The sequence below is a fragment of the Rhodnius prolixus genome, unplaced genomic scaffold, assembly GCF_049639745.1.
Source record: "Rhodnius prolixus isolate KJV_2025 unplaced genomic scaffold, Rpr scaffold_7, whole genome shotgun sequence".
Classification (NCBI taxonomy): Eukaryota; Metazoa; Arthropoda; class Insecta; order Hemiptera; family Reduviidae; genus Rhodnius; species Rhodnius prolixus.
Genome location: NW_027411582.1, coordinates 2,834,724 through 2,856,089, shown reverse-complemented (window position 1 = coordinate 2,856,089; position 21,366 = coordinate 2,834,724). Strand labels below are relative to the sequence as shown.

The 21,366-nt window shown below is 31.4% G+C and overlaps 1 protein-coding gene across 7 annotated transcripts in view; it reads left to right on the top strand.

Annotated features, from left to right (window-relative positions):
- The first annotated feature begins 211 nt into the window (after nucleotides 1-211).
- The window catches only part of LOC141446724 (uncharacterized), a 317,788-nt gene continuing 296,633 nt past the window's right edge, over nucleotides 212-21,366 (top strand). For 3 of the 7 annotated variants that reach the window (XM_074113439.1, XM_074113438.1, XM_074113436.1), the window contains exon 1: nucleotides 19,583-19,979. In XM_074113439.1, coding sequence (XP_073969540.1) covers nucleotides 19,898-19,979 — 82 coding nt within the window. In that variant the 5' untranslated portion in view covers nucleotides 19,583-19,897. Of the gene's footprint in view, nucleotides 626-830; nucleotides 980-1,332; nucleotides 1,486-2,176; nucleotides 2,302-2,386; nucleotides 2,524-19,582; nucleotides 19,980-21,366 lie in introns of those variants that run through there. The other 4 variants (XM_074113432.1, XM_074113433.1, XM_074113435.1 and 1 more) reach the window with 4 other exon arrangements.

Here is a 21,366-nt window from a genome sequence, read left to right as displayed (position 1 = left end):
TTAACTTACGGGTGTCTATAATATGACTACATAATTACTACAATTGAAAGATATTAAATAAGAATTCTCTGCAACCAGAGAGGGGGGCTGTTATTTTTTTTAGTTTTAAATTTATTTCAATTTTACAACGAAATTTGTCACATTTTTAAAATAACCTTATATAAAATATAGTAAATTTTTCTTTTATAAAATATAACAGCTGAACAGCATAAGTAACAAATTTTGTACGAGATTTTTAATTTTCATTGTTGGCAACTAGGTTGGGCTCACTTTTAGCTTGTGCTTTGTTTTTTCCCCTATATTATGATTTGAGTATAATTTTTGTTTGGAAGTGGTTGCTGATATAAAGTTTAGTAAATAAATCATAGATAATACTATGATTTCATCAAGACTTAGAAATAAACATTCCACCTAATTTTGGAACATAACAAAGATAAAAGCTAGAAACAATACAAAAAAGAAAGAGGTGGATAATTGTAATTAAAGTTTAATGTGTATAAAATGAAACTAATGTTGCTATCCGCGGCTCTGGCTTATATAGAAACGATTGCAGCTTCTTTGGGAAATACGTTTCCAACATATAAATCTTGTGTAGAAAGTTGCTCTTCTGATATTTGTAGTTCTGGTAATTATTTTGTGTTTTTAGTTCTACTTTTTCTTTGTGTGCTTATAGAAAATGCATTTGCCATTGTGAATTCATTATTTATTTATCATTTTTTACTTTTCTATCAGTGTATTCAGTATTTTTATCAGCTTAGAGGTTAGGAACTCCGGTTAAGCATAATCTACTGATTTATCAAATATCTTCTGTTTTTTTTTTTTTTTTTTAGATGGTTATTATTTTGCAAATCCGCAGATGATCTCACTACCTTTGCTATTTTTATGGAAATGTTCTGATGATTGTCAATATAGATGTATGTGGGGTGTTGTTGAAACGTTTCAAAAGAAGGGTTGGCCACCGCCTCAATTTCACGGAAAGGTATTTGTATTATTATTTATCGTTTTGTTATTTGTTGCTTGGTGTGAGGGGTATAAATATTATTTAGTTTTGTCCAGTTTTCCAAACAAAACAGTTTTGGTAAGATTTTTTTTGTTGAAATAGTAGTAAATTGTTGGGTATGGAAAAAAAAAAAAAAAATGATTATGTAGTAATTGTGATACTTGAGAATCGCCCAAAATACTTTGTGGGGCTTTTAAAGAATCTAGAGATAAATGAAAATAATAACTAGAAAAACCTATTTTATTTTTACTTTCCAGCAAATACATAGTTTTGATTTTGTTGATGTATGTTTGGTGTTCAATTTACAACTGGTTTTTATTTTTATTTTTTAGTGGCCATTCGTAAGGTTCCTTGGAATCCAAGAGCCTGCTTCTACATTGTTTTCATTATTAAATTTTGGATTGCATGCGAACAATTTTTCCAAATTTCTTAAAGAAGTACGCTATTCAAATCCAATGTTTAAAGTCTGGGTTGCCTATGCATTAGTAAGTGTTTATAATTTCCAATTTGTATTATTTCTGTGTTGTTTTTTTTTGTAGATTAGTTATTATGTATCGTAAACAAATATTGATGCTTAAATTTGGAGTCATTCACCATAATTTGGTGACCCCCATTGTTTGAGGCCTTTCTTATAAGGCGAAAGTTCTAGTTTGCTGCAAAATTTCATGAATTCTGGAGATAATTTACAATTGTGATGAAGATTATGTTGCAGAATTTATGGTTTTATAAATTAAAATATTGGTGAGAATTAATATGGGGTTTAATATACCTAATTTGAAGTCCATTGGCGAGTTAGTACTTAGATTAGTAACAGAAATTCGTGTTTGTGCTCACCAAATGTTTTGTGGTTGATTTTCTTTGTTTAACAAAGAGTAATTGTGGGCCTGTATGTACTAGTGTGATTTATAACCCAGATTTGCTTCAATCGCCACGAGATAAGTTATTGTAATCCTTCATTGCTCAGCCTCCCTTAAGGGTTTAAACTCGCCTACAAGTAGATACTATCCATGCTTGGTACTACCTTATACCATCAATACTAATCATGCAAAGCAAAAAAGTTTATGTAAAAGCTGCACAAATTTTTGCATCAATTTTCCTAAAATAGTTGTGTGTGTTTTTATTTTTAAGTGTTGTAAAATGAACAACACTCAAATTGTGTCTTATTTTCCATTTAAGATTTCCATGAATGGTTGGGTATGGTCGGCCATATTTCACTCCAGAGACACTCCATTCACTGAATTGATGGACTATTTATCAGCATTCGGTTTGGTATTCTCTTCTGCTTACGGAATTGGCATGAGGTATTTCTATTTTTTCCCAAAATTTTCTATTTAACAATTATTCTGTTAAAAGTTTCCAATTAATTGAAATATTTTATTGTTACAGATTATTATTATATAAGAGACGTTTATTTTCCATTGCTTTCACATTTTTATGTTTATTATTTTATGTAAATCATGCTATTTATCTATCTTCTGGACTGTTTGACTATAAATATAATTTATTCGCTAATATTATTGTTGGTAAGTTTTATTTATATAATTCACTCTTTTACGTACATATTATCGAAACTAGAATAACCATATTTTGTTTATTTTTTCGGAGAAATTTCGTGTGTTGTTCAAGTATCAAAACCCGTCTATCCTTATCTTTGAAACGTTGAATCTGCTCCAGTGTACACTTCCTTGAATTACCAGCTCGTTTCCTGTCTCATATTCCCTCATCTTCGACTAAGGATGTCTGGTTTATTGGGGGAGCTCCTGAAGGCAAACTATATATTATTTAAGGTTACATCTTAAGTACATTTTAAGGTTTTATTTAAATGTATTGAACGGTTTCACAAACTGTCGTCTTATTGGAAAGAATACAGGTTATAAATTAAATACAAGTAACCTTTTTACTAATCCATTTTCAGGGGCATTTTTGGTGCTAAATTGTATACTATTTATTGTAATGAATCGTACATTACCACAAACAAAACCATTGGCCATTGCTGTGGCCACAATCTCCGGAGCTTTATATCTGGAAATCATAGACTTCCCACCATTTTTGTGGGTATTGGATGCTCATTCTTTGTGGCATTTGTTGACGGCACCGGTTACACATTATTTTTGGAGGTTGGTGGGATATTTTTGTTTGTTTTTTTTGTTTTAAGGAATATTATTTTTTTGCTTTTTCTCTGTGATGATTTCTTTTTGCAGCCTAGCTTTACGAAATGTTTTGCTGCTTTTCATGCTTGTAGTGTTTATGCTTAAATTTAGCCATTGCATTTTTTTGATTTATGCTGCGCATTTGCACGATTTTAATATAACTAACTTAGATTAAATTTCTTTGGTTGAAAGAAGGTTATGGACTTGTGGTTCTCTTAGCTTGGCGTAGATTAGACTTGGTGAGTGCTGCCCAGAAAGGGTACGTCTCTCGGAGAACCTTTTTGAGTTTACTGGGTAACCTACTACCTCTTTGGGGGCTACATATCCTAGAGCTTGTGGCTTCATAATCTAACACCACTCTTTTCTTTCCTGGGTGTAACTATATCCATTTACTCTCCTCATACCTATAGCTTTCTCAAAATTAAAATCGTTCTTTTTGATTCTGAGACATTCCCTGATTTTTCTTCCGAGAGCTTTTTTTTGAGTTCTGCCTTCATCATTGTACTTCTTCCGGGGACTATCGTGTATTTGACTTAGCTCAGCATTATTTCTTATCTTCCATGGACCATTCTTTAAAGGCAGATGAGTTCTAGAATTCCTTTACTTCCTGTGAAATTTTGTGTTGTTTCTTTGGTCATTAGCTAGCTTTCAAAACCAACCACTCTGGGTCTTATGGTGGAGGGTTGAGAATTACTACTATTACTACTAATATTCTAGGGTAGCTTCTTGTTGTAAGAAATCTTCTTCAGAGTAAAGTTAAAGTAATCTTTACTACACACCTACACAGCCCAAGACTTGAGTACAGCTGTTGCATGCAATAGGCGGGCTATACGAGGGTCGTTTGAAAAGTCCGTGCAAAAATAAAAACTACTTAATTTTTTGGGGCAAACCTTTTTTATTTTTCAACATAGTCTCCTTTTAGGCTTATACACTTCGTCCAACGCTGCTCCAGTTTGTTGATCCCTTCCGAATAATAGGATTTGTCCAAGTCTGAAAAATAGCCATTCGTTTCTGCATTCACCTCCTCGTTTGAATAAAATCTTTTTCCCGCCAGCCATTTCTTCATATTTGGGGAACAAATAGTAGTCCGAGGGAGCCAAGTCTGGAGAATAGGGGGGGGATGTGAAACGAGTTGGAACCCTATTTCCATTAATTTTGCGACCACAACTGCTGAGGTGTGAGCTGGTGCGTTGTCGTGATGGAAAAGGACTTTTTTGTGGGCCAATCGTGGGCGTTTTTCTTGCAGCTCGGTTTTCAAACGGTCCAATAACGATGAATAATATGCACCTGTAATAGTTTTACCCTTTTCCAGATAGTCGATGAGGATTATTCCTTGCGAATCCCAAAAGACAGTCGCCATAATCTTTCCGGCCGAAGGAACGGTCTTCGCCTTTTTTGGCGCAGATTCCCCCTTGGTAGTGTAGTGCTCAGGAGTGTAGTGATGTATCCATGTTTCATCCACAGTGACGAAACGACGCTTAAAGTCCTGCGGATTCTTCTGGAACAACTGCAAACCGTCCTTGCAACACTTCACACGATTTCGTTTTTGGTCAAGCGTGAGCAATCGCGGCACCCATCTTGCGGATAGCTTTGTCATGTCCAAATGTTGATGCAAAATTTTATGTACCCCGTTCATTCGAGATGCCCCACAGCACTAGCAATCTCACGCACCTTCACTCTTCTGTCATCCATCACCATATCATGGATTTTATCAATGATTTCTGGAGTAGTAACCTCAACAGGGCGTTCAGAACGTTCAGCGTCACTTGTGCCCATATGGCCACTCCGAAAATTTTGAAACCACTTATAAACTGTTCTAATCGAAGGTGCAGAGTCACCATAATGTTTGTCAAGCTTCTCTTTAGTCTCCTGAGGCGTTTTGCCTTTCATAAAGTAGTGTTTGTTTAATCAACACACGAAATTCTTTTTCGTCCATTTTTTTGAAAATCACTCGACTTCCTCGATTCAAACGAATGCCAAACACAAAGAAATAGACCGATCTGGCTGAAACTTGGTGTGTGTTCTTCCAAGAGATGCTACTAAACTAAACATAACCTCGATACGCGCCAGTAGTGCTATCTCTCTGACTTTGCACGGACTTTTCAAACGACCCTCGTATTTAGACATTTAGCGCCTTTATAGCATGCAACCTTTGACTTGAAACTTAGTTTGCATGCTTTGGCTATAATGCAGGTGGTTTTTAAAAAGATGGATTTCTTTTTTTGTCTACCAAGCAAACGATAATTTCTTCTTTCTGGTCTAGATTATTTAATTGGTCCGGTAGGATAGTTACATAAGAATTGATCGTCAAAATCTAAACGAAACATAGCGTACTGTTAAAAAAGGCCAAACTTTCAATTTTTTTTTTTTATAAAAGATACAATTCCCAAATGTTCTTTAAAATATAAATCATTTCCTCGATTATAATTGTAATTTTTATTTATTGACTTAATTTTTTAATTTCAAACATATTTTACAAAAATTTATTTTCAATTTTGAAAATAGTTTATAATTATTTTTTGAGCATATTATATAAGCTGGTTATGTTTATTTTTTCGAGATTAAAAAACAAACATAATTAAACAATTTTTAGTATAGTTCACTAAATGATAAATGATAAAAATATCTACTACATCGCTGTTCAAAAGTGACGACCTCAACGTCATTCTCGATCAATCATTCTTCTTGATTAGTGTGATTTAGTTTAGTGTTATCAATAAACTGATTAATAACTTTATTTGCAAAAAATAAAAATACTACTTCAAAGCTCTTGCTTAGCAATGCAGTGTTTTTAAGCGTAGTGCCTACTTGGAGAAGAGATTCATCAGAAGTTAAATAAATATACAATCCATCTAAGAAGATTGTATTTTTTTTGGGGGATTTAATAAGAATTTTTGAAGAATGAAGAAATCATTTGTGAAGAATTTTCCAGCTCAAGATTCAATTGCAGAAGACTTCATTTATTTTCATTTTTTGATTTTTCAGTTCATTTTTTAAAAAACAATGAAAAGTTAGCTCTTAATTTTTAAGAATATAATTATTATTACAATGGTTTTGTAGTTAGATGAGCTTTGCTGCTAAGATTTACTGTTAATGATTTGCTTGATTTTTAAATTAGTGTTGTTTTTTTTTTTTAAATTATTTGATTTCTCCAAGGCGTTTTCTTTTTTGTGAAAAATTGATCTAAGAATAAAGCTATGACCTCTTTAATCTCCCTTAAATAGCTCTTCTAAGGGTACATTCACAACGGAACTGTGATTATAGATGATAACTGTTAAGAGTAAAATATAATCGCTGATTAGTGTGCACACAGGAGCTGTGATACATGCAACATGCCCGAGTAGTGAATAAGAGTTTTTATGTTCAGCAGCAACGAAATGGTATATTTTAAAGAAAAAACGCTTTAGAAAATATCATGTACAGCCCATAAATAAAAAAAAAAAACGAAGCACTTTGGGTGAATTTCACCATTTATATAAGGAACTTAGAAATTATCCGGATCGTTTTTTTTGAATACGTGAGGATGGGTCCCACCCACATTCGACTATATTTTAGAAAAAATAAGGTCAAAATTAAGAAAACGGAAAAATTGTCATGGAAATCCTATAACCATAGAAGAAAAACTAGTGATTACTCTTAGGTAAGTAATGGTTTTATTGAGAAAAAACAAATAAATACACATGAAAATAAATGTAAGCACGATTTAAAAAACAAAATATTGTTTAAAAGTAAATAATAACAAAAAATAATGAGTAAAAACAGCACTAATTGATTTTTCTACGTCCATTTTGAAGCTGCGATACTTGGAGTTCAGCTAGCAGAAAAATGAAATATTTAATTCTATCATCTATGCTAGTTTATAGCAGCGCGTATGAGTCACTAGTCGCAGCTTCGTTGTGCACGCTCAAATTCGAATGTATTATGTTTTTCTTTAAGCGCTGATGCATTACTCCTATCATCTATGCTCACAGCTCCGATGTGAACGTACCCTAAAGTATTGTACAAGGTTCTTCATCTGCGATTTCACTAATTTCTGGTTCCTCTTCTTCTCTTGTTTTACAGATTCTCTAGTTTATGATTTTTTTTTTTTTTCTATCATTTCATTCATTTGTCTCTCTCTCTCTCTATCACATTCTGCTATGCACTTTTTATTTATTGTTAACAGCTGAAAAGAGCGCCCTGCATGAATTATTTTCTCTTACTTTTAAGTTTTTAAAAATAATTATTAGTTTGGTTTTGTGCATGTAAAAAATTAAGTTGAAAAAAGTTTTTTTGAAAAAGTTAAAAAACATAAAATTAATGTTTGTAACTTTAAAAGTTGAATTTTTTTTGTGTACTATATAATTAAAAAGAAATACAATAATAAAATAAAAATAAATGTCTGTTAATTTTCTTTCTCCCATTTTAGGTACATAATCCAAGATACAAAATATCTTCAAAAGGAATTTTCTAGATGGTAAACACAGAATTTTTGTAAGAATAAAATAATTAAGAGTATTATCAGGTTATAATGATAGAATAGCTTATTCCAAATTTTAAAAAAAATCTGTAAAGCAGATATGTAACTTTGTAAAATAGACAAAAAGGAAAGTCTATCCAAAAGGTACAAAAATCTCCTTAACAAAAACTTACAGTTTAAAATGTTAAGTATAAGGGTTGATTAAACGCCAAAAGGTACACAAATCAGCGAGTACCCAACATTTCATTAATACTTCATTAATATTTAAGTAATTCTACTGCATTAATTTTCATTAGTAAGTTATTTTTTAGAATTTATTAGATATCACAGACCCTTATGCTGGCCACTTCATTTATATTATTTTTTTGTTATAATTATGATAAATCACATATACGTACATGCACGTTAAAGTAAAGATAAAGTTAGAGTAGGCTACTGTCTTGAATTCGTCTTACCGAAATATTCGTGAGCACAATTAACACACAGTTAATAACTAGTAGATTATTAAACAATAATTATTCATTTCTCTATTGTAATTTAATTTAGTCCCCCTAATTTTACTTATAGTAAAATACTGGAATAATTAGCTGTCCTAAATATATGCATATCTTATTTACTTTATATTACATATATACAACATTGTGGGAAGAACACCTAGATGGAGAATGTAATTGAAGAAAACTATATTATTTGCGATAAAGCCAGATAATTATTACCTATTATTATAAACGTTTGACTACTTCATACAATAACAATTACTTTAATCGAAGGATGAACTTAAACCGACGATTTTTATTTAAAAATACAAATAAATAAATAAAATAAACAAAATCATTAATATATGTTGGTGTGAGCATTTTTTAAAAAAAGTATTTGAATTTTTTAGCCTCATATTTTTTATATTTTTTATAACGTTTTTCTTTCTAACCTGTAATTAATAGTTTCATTATTATAAATAACTAGATATTATAGTCAATCTACAGTGCTACTTGAACATATATTTTGTAGACGAAAATGGCCAGCATAAGGGTCTGTGATATCTAATAAATTCTAAAAAATAACTTATTAATGAAAATTAATGCAGTAGAATTACTTAAATATTAATGAAGTATTAATGAAATGTTGGGTACTCGCTGATTTGTGTACCTTTTGGCGTTTAATCAACCCTTATACTTAACATTTTAAACTGTAAGTTTTTGTTAAGGAGTTAAGAGTAAAAATGAACAAAAGAAAATTGCATTTATATTTAAAAAGAAAAATTTAAAAATAATTAAAGTTCATAAAATGTTTTTAAAAAAATGCAATTTTTTTAACCAAAGAAAAATTGGTAAATCACTTATTTTAAAGAAATGAAAATATATTATATAGGTAAATCAAATTGATCATATCATTGTAAATAAGAATTAGGTAGTTTACCAATCATTTTTTTTTTAAATTAAAAAATTGTTTAGGATTTACTAGTACCTGGTACAAAACAACTGATAGGTAATTGGTTTATTAGATGATTGGTAAGTGAGTAAAAGATTTTACTTCACTCATATGTTTAAAATTATATTTTTTCTGCAACTTTTTGAATTTAACTCAAAAAAATTGTTTGTCTTGCGGTAATGAAATGTGAGCCAGCTCATCTAAAGCTTTATATTGATAACTTAATGCTGGGAAAGTGCCTGATTTGTTCTGGGTTTTACTCTCTTCATGGAGGAAGAAAAATGGAGACCAATGATTCCAGTGTTCGAAGAAGATACGAGGTCCATGAATCTGTTACCAAGTAGAGTTCATCTTCTGGTGAAAACCAAGGTGATGCGTTTGCTTTTAATACTTGGTTTTGGCGCGGCTAAAGTCGGATGAGTTGCTAGTCGTGAGCGCAGGTCAGAGTAGTGTGTTGTAGAGCAAGTACAGCGAAGAAAAAAAAGATGTTAATCGTTTTTGTACTAAACTCTTGTTATATTCTGGATGGATTCCTTAATGGGATTTGTGTCTGTTCCTGGCTATGATAATGACAATCAGACATTTGTATTTCCCATATTTCATAGCTCCAGGAGACTAGGAGGAAGTTTATTCTAGTCTGGATAGCAGGGGTATTATTGGATATTCCAGTAGATGAGGTATTAGATTGGTTAGACCAGGGGTCCCCCAAACTGCGGCCCCCTGAGGACATTTATCCGCGGCCACCGCCGCACTTTCGGAAGGGGCATCTCTTTCATTGGTGTTCTCAGTGAGAGGAGCGCTATATGTGGCGGTGCCGCAAAAGCGCTGCCGTCGCTCATGTACAGTACTACTTCCGATGACGCGGGACGGACGCGTTACGGCTCCGAAAACAGTGTAAAATAACAGCCAGAAGTAGGGAAGAAAGGCAAAGCACTATAACTAAACCCGGACATTGGACCATGTCATTAGCTAAAAGCAGGTCCATAGTTCCCACAGAAATACTGGGCAGTTTGGTGATTTAAATTCCCGTTTTTTTTTTGTTTTTTTATAGTCCGGCCCTCCAACGGTCTGAGGGACAGTGAACTGGCCCCCTGGGTAAAAAGTTTGGGGGACCCCTGGGTTAGACGCATCTCCGAAGGCTTCATTGCATTCATCTTTATGGGTGAGCTCGTTAGCTTTGTTGGCAATCTAAATTATGATAATTAGCGTTCCTATAGTAGACTATTTCCTTTTTAACTCTCGTAGCGGCCAATTTATAGTCGTAAATAATGTAGAAAAGAAAGCCGACAAAGTCTTTTGGAGTTCGCCCCTGGAGGTGGTAATGCATTTGCTGGAAGGAAGTAAGCCTGGTTCAAACTTCCAATAGGAAGCAGTATGTAAATTTCAGGAATATTGAAGGAAGAGTCGCTGATATCTTCTACTTCTTTGTTCGTTCCCCCTATCTGCAGAACTTCTCGCAGCATCTTTCTCAGCAACCATAAGCTTTTCTTAAATCAATGATAAAAAGCATTTCTAAGAGGTCAAAATTTTGAGTTGAATCGAAAAAGAAAACAAAAAAAGACTTATTCAAAACTTGTTAACTATTTGACATCCTGAGACCTATTCAACTATCTACTAGATGTCGGGCCTAATTTTCATAGAATTTACTATTTACTTACCCCTCACTAGTGAGGAAAAGTAGTGACTGATTTTTGCTACCTCTCGTGAGATTAAGTTTGTAACTTTAGTCACATTACTAAACAAAAGAAATGGTTGCAGAAAAACAAATAAAAGTGTTCTAAATAAATAAAACTTTTTGTCATTTATAAATTTTGTATTTTCAGGGGTGGACTGGTTTGTAAAATGTGAGCAAAAAGAATTTAAAAGAATTTTTAAATTCTTATTCTTTATTTTATTGTGATATTTTTGTTTTTTGTTTTTAAGAAATTAATAATTAATACACGAAATTAAGTGGCAATTTTTAAAGAATGGACATTAAAAATTAATCCAGTCAATTAGCCCCCATAGGAAAAAGATTATTTAGTGCAATAACTTGTGCCTTATTGACATCGATTGATTCTTTTCTTCGTTTTGTAAGAATTTATTGAAGAAAAATATAAATAAAATTTTTTAATTAATATAAAATAGATTTATATATTTTATTGATTGTTAAATATATTGTATACATACTTATATATTGACTAAAAAAAAATCTTATGTTAATATTTTATAATATTTGAGAAAACTTAAGTAAAAAATATAATAGAGAAAGAAGACATTTTCAAAAAAATATGATTGCGTCTAAATTGTAAAATTTAATCCTGTAAATTCTGTTTTTGTCGCCAATTTCACTGCTATGAGAGGATGCTTGTGCTACTGAGATCGTAAGGCCTCCTTTGGGGGTTTAGCTGAGAACATTCAATTTGATTGATAAAGCCATCAATATTAACACTAAACCTACCGACATTTATGCATAACTATTCCCTACCATGACCGGTCAAATGACCGCACTTTAAAATCACTTAAATTTCTTATTTTAGAATGAAGATAATAATTATTTAACTACGAAAAAGCATAGTTTCTTTTGTTTAAAAATAAATCTCCTAGATTTTACTCTTTTTTGCATCATTTTTTATAATTACAGGCTTCTCAATTGCACATTTCCCGCATACTTACTTTTTACATTTTAGACATCATTTTTTAGTCTTATTGCCCTTTGCAGTACAGTAAAAGCTCCTTATTCGCGTTTTCACTATTCGCGGATTAAAAAATGCGACCCAATTCCTATATTCGCGGAAGTACACTATGATAATAAAAGGATTCCAATAGGTATCCAACCCAATATCCTTTGTAAATGCCGTCAAATGGACTAATAAAAAAAGTAAAATAGATCTTAGTATTACAACTTTGCCTAAAGTATGTTGTTAAATGATATCGCCGAGGACTTTGACATAAGCCGCCTTCGCCGCGATCGGTGTTTTTGAGAATGTAAACGCACAGAATGAAAGCAATTGTTCGTGATCCAGCAATAGAAAAAATGGAAGTGGCGTTGTCATTATGGATCGAAGACCGCATCCAAAAAAAAGGGTGCCCCTGAGTGGTCCAATGGTCCGGGTGAAGGCAAAGTATCTTTACGCTCATTTTAAAGAACCTGATGGTAGTTGTAGTGGCAAGTTCAAACTTTGACTGCAAACAAAAGCTTTTAAAAACTGCCAAGCAAGAGAAAATTACAAAATTCTTCAAACCATTGCCTAAGCCTTAAGATAATTAATCAAAATGTTCAAAAACTTCAATTAAATTGATTTTTTTATATATTAGTTTTTTATTTTGTCAGCTAGGAACGTATCCCCTATAATCCCATATAAATTACCATTCCGTATTCACGGTTTCTGTATTCGCGGCATATTTATGGAACATATACCCCGCGAATAAAGAGCTTTTACTGTATCTTATTTGGCTATTTTCTGACCATTTGTTCTTGTACTAGTATTTGTCATGCTTTTGCAATGGTAACACAAATTTTGCCTTGAAACTTCCGGTAGTTTTTGATACAAAATCCATGCATTTATCCCGGGGCTAAGTCTAGGATATTGAAAACTATTTGTTGAGGCCATCTCCGAAATTTTCTACGGTTATATTTTTTCCACGAGCTGTATACATTTCTGGCTAATTTCAGAGCGACAAACTCCCCAAGCGGAACTGAAGGTTTCTCTGCTTTCACGTTTTTCCAAAAATGGAAAGCCTTTTATTGCATCGAACGCTAGCCATGATTTGATACCAAATTTGTCCGGGTTTATTTGACATGTACTGAGTAAATCTGCATCTTGACTTTGTTGGGAACAAACGTCCTTGGAAGAGATATATGCTCTTGGTTAGAACAGTTTTGACTGTTCTCTACGAATTTGTTCCAAAATTTAGAAATCAAAGCCAATTTATCGGTTTGGAAACGATTATTTCTTTGATCCACTCGAATAAACCTCAAAACTTCCGTCTACACATTTCTGCCCACAGTGTTTGAGAAGAATGCTCGTCCCTATTTTTGTTCCAGTGAAAAAGGCAAAATCGTACATTTTTCGCCTCATATGCACCACATGCAAACAATAATCCGATAAATGCATTATCAAATTGAGTTTTTGAGAGAATTCTGTTACAAAAATAAATAAATAAATTAAATAAAATATTAAATAATAAGTAAATAAAATGAAAATATTCAGCCGGTCAAATGACCGGTCGCGGTAGTTAAGAGGGACTACAAATTTTTCTCAAAAATCAAATATTAGGAAAAGAAGTGAATATTATAAAAACAATTGTATACACATTTTAGGAAAAGTCGGGAAGTTTAATGGCGGTATGATGACGCTGTAATTAGAAAATTTAAATCAAATTTAAAAAACAGTCAATTGACCGGTCGTGGTAGGTTTAGTGTTAAACCAATTCTTCGGCGCCGTCCAAATTCGTAACCATTGCTGTTGTTTTCTCTTACCCGCCTGTAAGCAAAGTATTGGTAATCTCATTCGAATTCAGATTTTCACCGGAAATATCTTTCATTGTGTGTGTGTGTGCGAGAACATATTTAAAAAAAAAATTAAAAGTCGCAGGAAGTTAAATCTGAATAGTTAGATCTCCACCAGGGTTCCTAACTGTAAATTAGCGATTATCATCTAAAAAATTCATTTTATTTAAGTGATTTCTGCAAAAATTCCCTAAAACTTTGTATATACGATACATTGAAACAATTAACTCTTATTACAAATAATTTTTTCTAACAATAAACATTTTTAAGGCGTTCAGACTTCAAAGCTTGGGCTGGTTTCTTTTAAAGTTTTACTTTCGATTCAATGTGCAGTTTGGTTATCTCTCTTCTAGTCTGAGATAAATCTTTGGTTTGGGCGGGGCATGGCTAGCTAGACGATTCAGCTTTCTCTCATGTTTCTGAGTATTGATAAGTTTTTTTTTTATTACTTTAATGTTAAGTATTCACTAATTTTCACTGTATTAGAGAAAAATAAGGCTATCCAAAATTTTGCCTAATGAAGGCTTTTTTCAATTTTTAGGAATATTTGTCGAATTCTTTCGTTAAACTGAACACTCATGTTCTAGTTCATTCTTTTTGGTGACTGATTCATAGTTTCAATAGGATGGAAAAAATAATTGCCATTTCAGTCGTGATACATTTATTCTGCCGCAGCTTTCGACCTTGGGACCTAGGTCCATCTTCAGGGCTAGTTTACAAAGTAATCTTTTTTTACATTACAGGGTTTGGTATGTATTAAAACTGTCCGGTAGGACAGTTGTATAAGGGTTGACCATCAAAAACTGCACGAAAAAGCGTAACGTTGAAAAACACCCAACTTTGACAATTTTTTTCTCTTTTTCTATAAAAGATAAAATTCCCAAATTTTCTTTAAAATATAGGGCAAATCCTCCTTTATAACTGTAATTTTTTTGCAACAACCCAGATCTAATAGGTATCGAGAAAAAAGTTGCCAAAAATGAGCAAAAACGGCATTTTCAGAAAATGTTCTTGTTCTTGTTCTTCTTGTTGTTCTTGTTCTTCTTGTTACCTTTTTTGTAAACAACGTAGCGCCTAAACGCGTGAACCAATTTTCATGAATGAGGTGTCATTCGATTCGGAATTTTATGTAGATGTGCCTTTTGGGGGTCTCGACGCTGTACATCGAATGGGCGCGGAGTTAGCCCCCTTTATGTAAGGCCCCCTCCAAAATTATTATTACTAATTACTCTGTAAATCTCGGCCCGATTTTGATAAAATTTGGTAGGATGATAGGGTTAGGGCTCCCCTACGTAATATTAAAGCGGCGATCTGCTCTTACACTTATTAAGGGGAAGTATAGCAATCATTTCAAATTATCGACACGCGAACCGATTTTCATGAATGAAGTGTCATTCAAATCGAAATTTTGTACAGATTTGCACTTTGAAAGTCTCGATGCTGTGCCTTATAAGGAGAGGAGTTTGCCTCACCCAAATAAGGCCCTTTCTAAAACTATTACCAATATTAAAACTGTCCGGTAGGACAGTTGTATAAGGGTTGACCATCAAAAACTGCACGAAAAAGCGTAATTTCTATAACCCTTAGTCCGATTTTGATAAAATTTAGCACGAAGAAGCGGTAAAAGCTCCTCTACGTGGCTGTGAAGTGCCATCATGCTCTTACTCCTACCAAGAGGAAGTACTGCAATCGTTAAAATAATCAATGAGTGAACCGATTTACATCAATGAATTGCCGTTCGATTCAAAATCTTTGTCTGTATTCGCAGTTTATTTTTCTTACTCCTCTTAAAAGGAAGTACTGAAATCGCAGTTTAATTTTTCTATTTACGTACAAATACCTTCCTATTTTATTCAAAACGCTTTTTCAAAAAAATTGTTATTGAGGATGGTTTGTGGACCGCAACTATAATCATTCTTTAAAAAGATCTCTTCAGTGGTAGTTACGGTTCCGAATTAACACCTTATCAGGTTATAATGATAGTATTGCTTATTCCAAATTTTAAAAAAATCTGTAAAGCAGATATGTAACTTTGTAAAATAGACAAAAAGGAAAATCTATCCAAAAGGTACAAAAATCTCCTTAACAAAAACTTACAGTTTAAAATGTTAAGTATAAGGGTTGATTAAACGCCAAAAGGTACACAAATCAGAAGTACCCAACATTTCATTAGTACTTCATTGATATTATTTAAGTAATTTTACTGCATTAATTTTCATTAACATTTTTTAGAATTATTAGATGTCACAGACCCTTATGCTGGCCACTTCATTTATAATATTTTTTTGTATATTATATCTTCGTTATTAAATAGGTACTTTATTTTAACTCTATTCCAAATTATTCTTATGATTTCTCTTTAATGTGCCCTTTATTCTGACACATATTCATGCTTGTTAAAGTAGAAAAAGACAAAGTTAGAGTCGGCTACTGTTTAAAAAATTTGAATCACGGAGGATCTAAAACAATATTTCAGTCTTGAATTCGTCTCACCGAAATATTCGTGAGCACAGATAACACACAGTTACTAACAAGTAGATTATTCAACAATAATTATTCATTTCTCAATTTTAATTTAATTTAGTACCCTTAATTTTACTTATAGTAAAATGCTGGAATAATTAGCTGTCCTAAAAAGTATGCAAATTTTATTAAAATGCATATATATAGATAAAAAGATATTACAGTCAATCAATTTAAGTTAAATGGTGTGCTACTTGAACAAATATATTGTAGATGAAAATGGCCAGCATAAGGGTCTGTGACATCTAATAATTCTAAAAAATGTTAATGAAAGTTAATGTAGTAAAATTACTTAAATAATATCAATGAAGTACTAATGAAATGTTGGGTACTTCTGATTTGTGTACCTTTTGGCGTTTAATCAACCCTTATACTTAACATTTTAAACTGTAAGTTTTTGTTAAGGAGTTCTTTCTTGTCTGTTCATGGACTGTAATGTGAAAATAGTACTTTGTAAACTAGCCCTAAAGATGGACCTAGTCCCTAGATCGAAAGCTCGGCAGAATAAATGTATCACGACTGAAATGGCAATTATTTTTTCCATCCTATTGAGTCATGTTATAGTTAACTATCTTTTTGTTAAACATTTTATAGTTTATGAACATTTATTTAGTAAACTGTTAAGAGGAATTCATATGAATTGGGTTTTAGCATAATTTGTGCGAATTTTACACCCTCCCTAGGGATGCGGCCCCGCCGTTTTGACCAACTCTGTAAAGTGTCTTTGGAATGATAATTTGTTTCATAAACAAAAATCTTTCTCGATGCTTTATTATGTCACCAAAATTTATAAAAGTAATTTGTTGAAAACAATAAACAGAGAACATGGATGAGTCCTATTGTTTTGGTTTTGTTTAATAGTTCGATTATAATGATTAAATTCAACTTTATATTCATTTGAAAAATTTAATAAAATCCGGATAACTATAAAATTTTAAATAGGTTAAATTTTACCTTGACTAAATCGAATTAAATGTTTGTTTTTTTTTTGTTATTCTATTTGTGTCGTTTATTTTGAAAGTGGGGCAAGTCCATTTTTTGTTATTTCGAGCTATTTAGGGTTTTGCGTTACAATAAATTTAAAAATATTGGTAAATATTAATAGACATATTTTTTGTATTTTGTGGTGTTAGGTAATGTAAGTTTATAATCCAATAGTGTTTATAGTGCTGGCTAAGAAAAATGAAGGTTTTATTATAACTAAATGGACTTGCCTCACTTTCAAAATTAATGAATTATTGTAATCGTTGATTTAAATGGATAATATTTCAGTCGTATCAGTCTTTTTTTAACAATAAAAACAAAATACTAATCAATAGTTCAACTATTCCTCTTCTTTTTTCGAATCATTTTGGTCCGAATTGCCTTCGTATTCAGATTCTGATTCCAAGATTCTTCTTTTATTACCGATTGTCATGGGTCTTATTTCTACAAACATAATAAAATTACTTGCAAAAATGAGGATTTTATTGAAATGGCGTTATTAATCCAGAAAAGTAATTATTATTTTATATTTGTTACCTACCAAATTCACTTTCAGATGCATCAGAGTTATAATTACCGTTGTAATCGGTTTCGGCCATTTTTTTTCTTTTTATAAAATAAACCACAATCCGCTATTAATTTTCAAATAATGAAACTTTTTTCGTACACCGAGCACAAAACAACACAACTTACTTGATAGCCGATAATATATAAGTCGAATGTTATACAATTTACAGTTTTTCAGAGCCAATAGTACTAAAATTTCCCGATGTTGGTGTTATTATCGAAACACAAAATTAAGATGTACTTATTATTATTAAATAATAATAAATTCTATGAAATATTGTACAATCACCGATAACCAATATCAAAGATAGATAGATAAGACATGATATTAAACCATCACATTTGCTTCACCATACAGCAACCGGAGTTAAATTTTGCTGTACGCTTAAATAATTTCAACCTAAGATGGACTTGCACCATTTTCAAATTAAACATATTTACAATATTGTTAAGAGCTAAAACTTCCATCTCCCAAATATTAGTATTCTGAATTTTTGTTTTTTTGACTCTAAATTGTTTACAGATAAAAAGATCATACCAAGTTTTATCTATAATTACCATTATCTTCATATTTTTCAAAAATGGACTTGTCCCACTTTCAAAATAAACGGCTTATTTGCAACTGGACGAAATATACACTTAATCGCATAAATAGACTCCTTAACAAAAACTTACAGTTTAAAAAGTTAAGTATAAGGGTTGATTGAACGCCAAAAGGTACACAAATCAGCAAGTATCCACAATTTCATTTATACTTCATTGATATTATTTAAGTAATTTTACTGCATTAATTTTCATTCATACTTTTTAAAATTTATTAGATGTCACAGACCCTTATGCTGGCCAGTTCATTCATAATATTTTTTTGTTATAATTTTGATAAAATGTATAATATATCTTCGTTATTAAATAGGTACTTTATTTTAACTCTATTCCAAATTATTCTTCTGATTTATCTTTAATATGCCCTTTATTCTGAGTAGTCACATATACATGCATGTTAAAGTAGAAAAAGACAATGTTAGAGTCGGCTACTGTTTAAATTTGAATCAATATCTTTGGATCTAAAACAATATTTCAGTCTTGAATTCGTCTTACCGAAATATTCGTGAGCACAAATAACACACAGTTAATAACAAGTAGATTATTCAACAATAATTATTCATTTCTCAATTGTAATTTAATTTAGTCCCCCTAATTTTACTTATAGTAAAATACTGGAATAATTAGCTGTCCTAAAAATAAGCATATCTTATTTTTTTTATATTGCACATATATAACACTGTGGGAAGAATACCTAGATCGAGAATGTAATTGAAGAAAACTATATTATTTGCGATAAAGCCAGATAATTATTACCTATTATTATAAACGTTTGACTACTACATAAAGTAACATTTACTTTAATCGAAGAATGAACTTAAACCGACGATTTTTATTTAAAAATAAAAATAAATAAATAAAATAAACAAAATCATTAATATATGTTGGTGTGAGCATTTTTTAAAAAAAGTATTTGAATTTTTTAGCCTCATATTTTTTTTATAACGTTTTTCTTTTTCACCTGTAATTAATAGTTTGATTATTATAAATAACTAGATATTACAGTCAATCTACAGTGCTACTTGAGCAAATATTTTGTAGATGAAAATGGCCCAGCATAAGGGTCTGTGACATCTAATAAATTTTAAAAAATATGAATGAAAATTAATGCAGTAAAATTACTTAAATAATATCAATGAAGTATAAATGAAATTTTGGGTACTCGCTGATTTGTGTACCTTTTGGCGTTCAATCAACCCTTATACTTAACTTTTTAAACTGTAAGTTTTTGTTAAGGAGATTTTAAATTTGTATCGTACAGTTATTTGTAACCTAATAACATAACCTAAGTAAGTGGTTATAAGTAAGTGGCGCCGCCATGTGCATAGCGGCCATTCAACACAACTAACACTTTCCACTATAACCCTGTTTGTTAGTAGCCCTAGAGTTTAGTCAGTCATCGGGAAGGTAGTTGTGTAGTGGTTATAAACATTTTTTTTTATTTTTTTTTTAACCAGTTTATGAGGTTATTTCAGTTTTGTTTTGGTTTTAAGTTTAATGTGTTTAAGTTTTTTTTTTTTTTTTTTTCTTAAAAAGATGGTAGAGAAAACCATCCACCTGCAGGATATTTCGTAAATAAATACCTCAACCAAAAAATAAAATAAAACGTTCTTAATCGGATATTAGGCGATTTTAAGTTTTGTGTGTTTGTAATTTGTTTATTTACTACTTTTTTACTATACGCAAAAACAATGTTCAATTCATGGAGAGAAGCCTTAATCCAAGTGTATTTATTTTTATCGTTCACGACATTTACTTTGGAATTACAAGAAGGTTAGTAAAAATTATAAGGTTTTTCTTTATGTATATATTTTTAAAAAAATACTAGTAATGTTTTATTTACTTATCTTGGAAATTTTAAAACATAAAAATGGATACATCATTTTTTCATAACAAAGAAACTTAACTGAGGTGAAGGTAACGTACCAGTTTCCCATATCAGTTTGTAACCTTTTATAGGTTAGGCTATACTCACAACCGTTACAGTTATTTGATTTAATTTTTAATTAACATTATTTGTTTTGTTGAGTTAAACAAATCTAATCTAGAAACAATTAAAAACAAGCCTATCTAAAGAATATAATTTTTTTTTTCATTTTGACAAGCCTTTCATTTCTTTTACGTACAACCTCGAAATATTTTTAGTAGTGGGTCGTTTTTAGGCCAATCAGAGATCAAGTAGTTTTGCTTGTTTATTTGTTTTACTCTTTAATTAAATTAATTTTTGATAAAGGTAAATACTCCTGTTGGAACTTTCCTTTGATTCCCGTGTACTCGTAAAGTTTTTTTTTTGGTTCAGTTTTTTCAGTCCCTTTTTTTTAATTTAAGGTGTGTTATTAGTTTTTTAAATTTTGGTTTGATAGCGGAATAATCGACAATAGCTTCGTCCAAAATCAGTCTACCGGATGTGACGCGTTACTGAAACCATTTTTCAGTATTTTAACCATTTTTTTTTTGTATCCTATGATTTTTTCGATACTTTTTTTCTCCCATAAAACTCCGTTTAAGTATTGTTAATGAGGAATATAGGTAAGATGTCCCATAATATTCGATGGTTCCAACATTTGAACAACTGCGAATCGTCTGTCAAAAAAAAAAAAAAATCCGAAGTCAATAGAATATTATCAGTGCAACGGAAGTGCGATCGGACACAATGGCTCAGTGGTATTGGCTTAGCTTTGAAGCCTATTCTCATGTAGGTGGAGCGATAAGTTGTGCGCACAATATAAAAAATAACATGTATAACATTGAAAACCACTTCTTTAATAAAAAGTTCGGTTTCAAGGTGTAATTGCGTAAAAGTTTTGATAAGTGATTATATTGTTCACACCAGCTGGCTCCGTTTTTGAAGTGACCACTCTATTCGACTGTCTCGTATTACTTACTATTCTTTCGATTTCAACTCATTAATATTCTTCAAACTCCCAATATTAGATCCCCCATTTTAATCTTCACCAATATTCAGTTTATAAAACCGTACATTATACTTAAATGTATGTAACCTTAGGGAGAAGCTGCATTTCATATTTCTTGTGAATACCCCCCAAATCGAGCATCTTCACGGCAGCAATATTAAAGAGGCTTGTTTTTTTTTATGAAAATCATTCAGCTATCTTAATTGGGAGGAGGAGGAGGAGGAGAGGAGCCTAATTCTTGACGA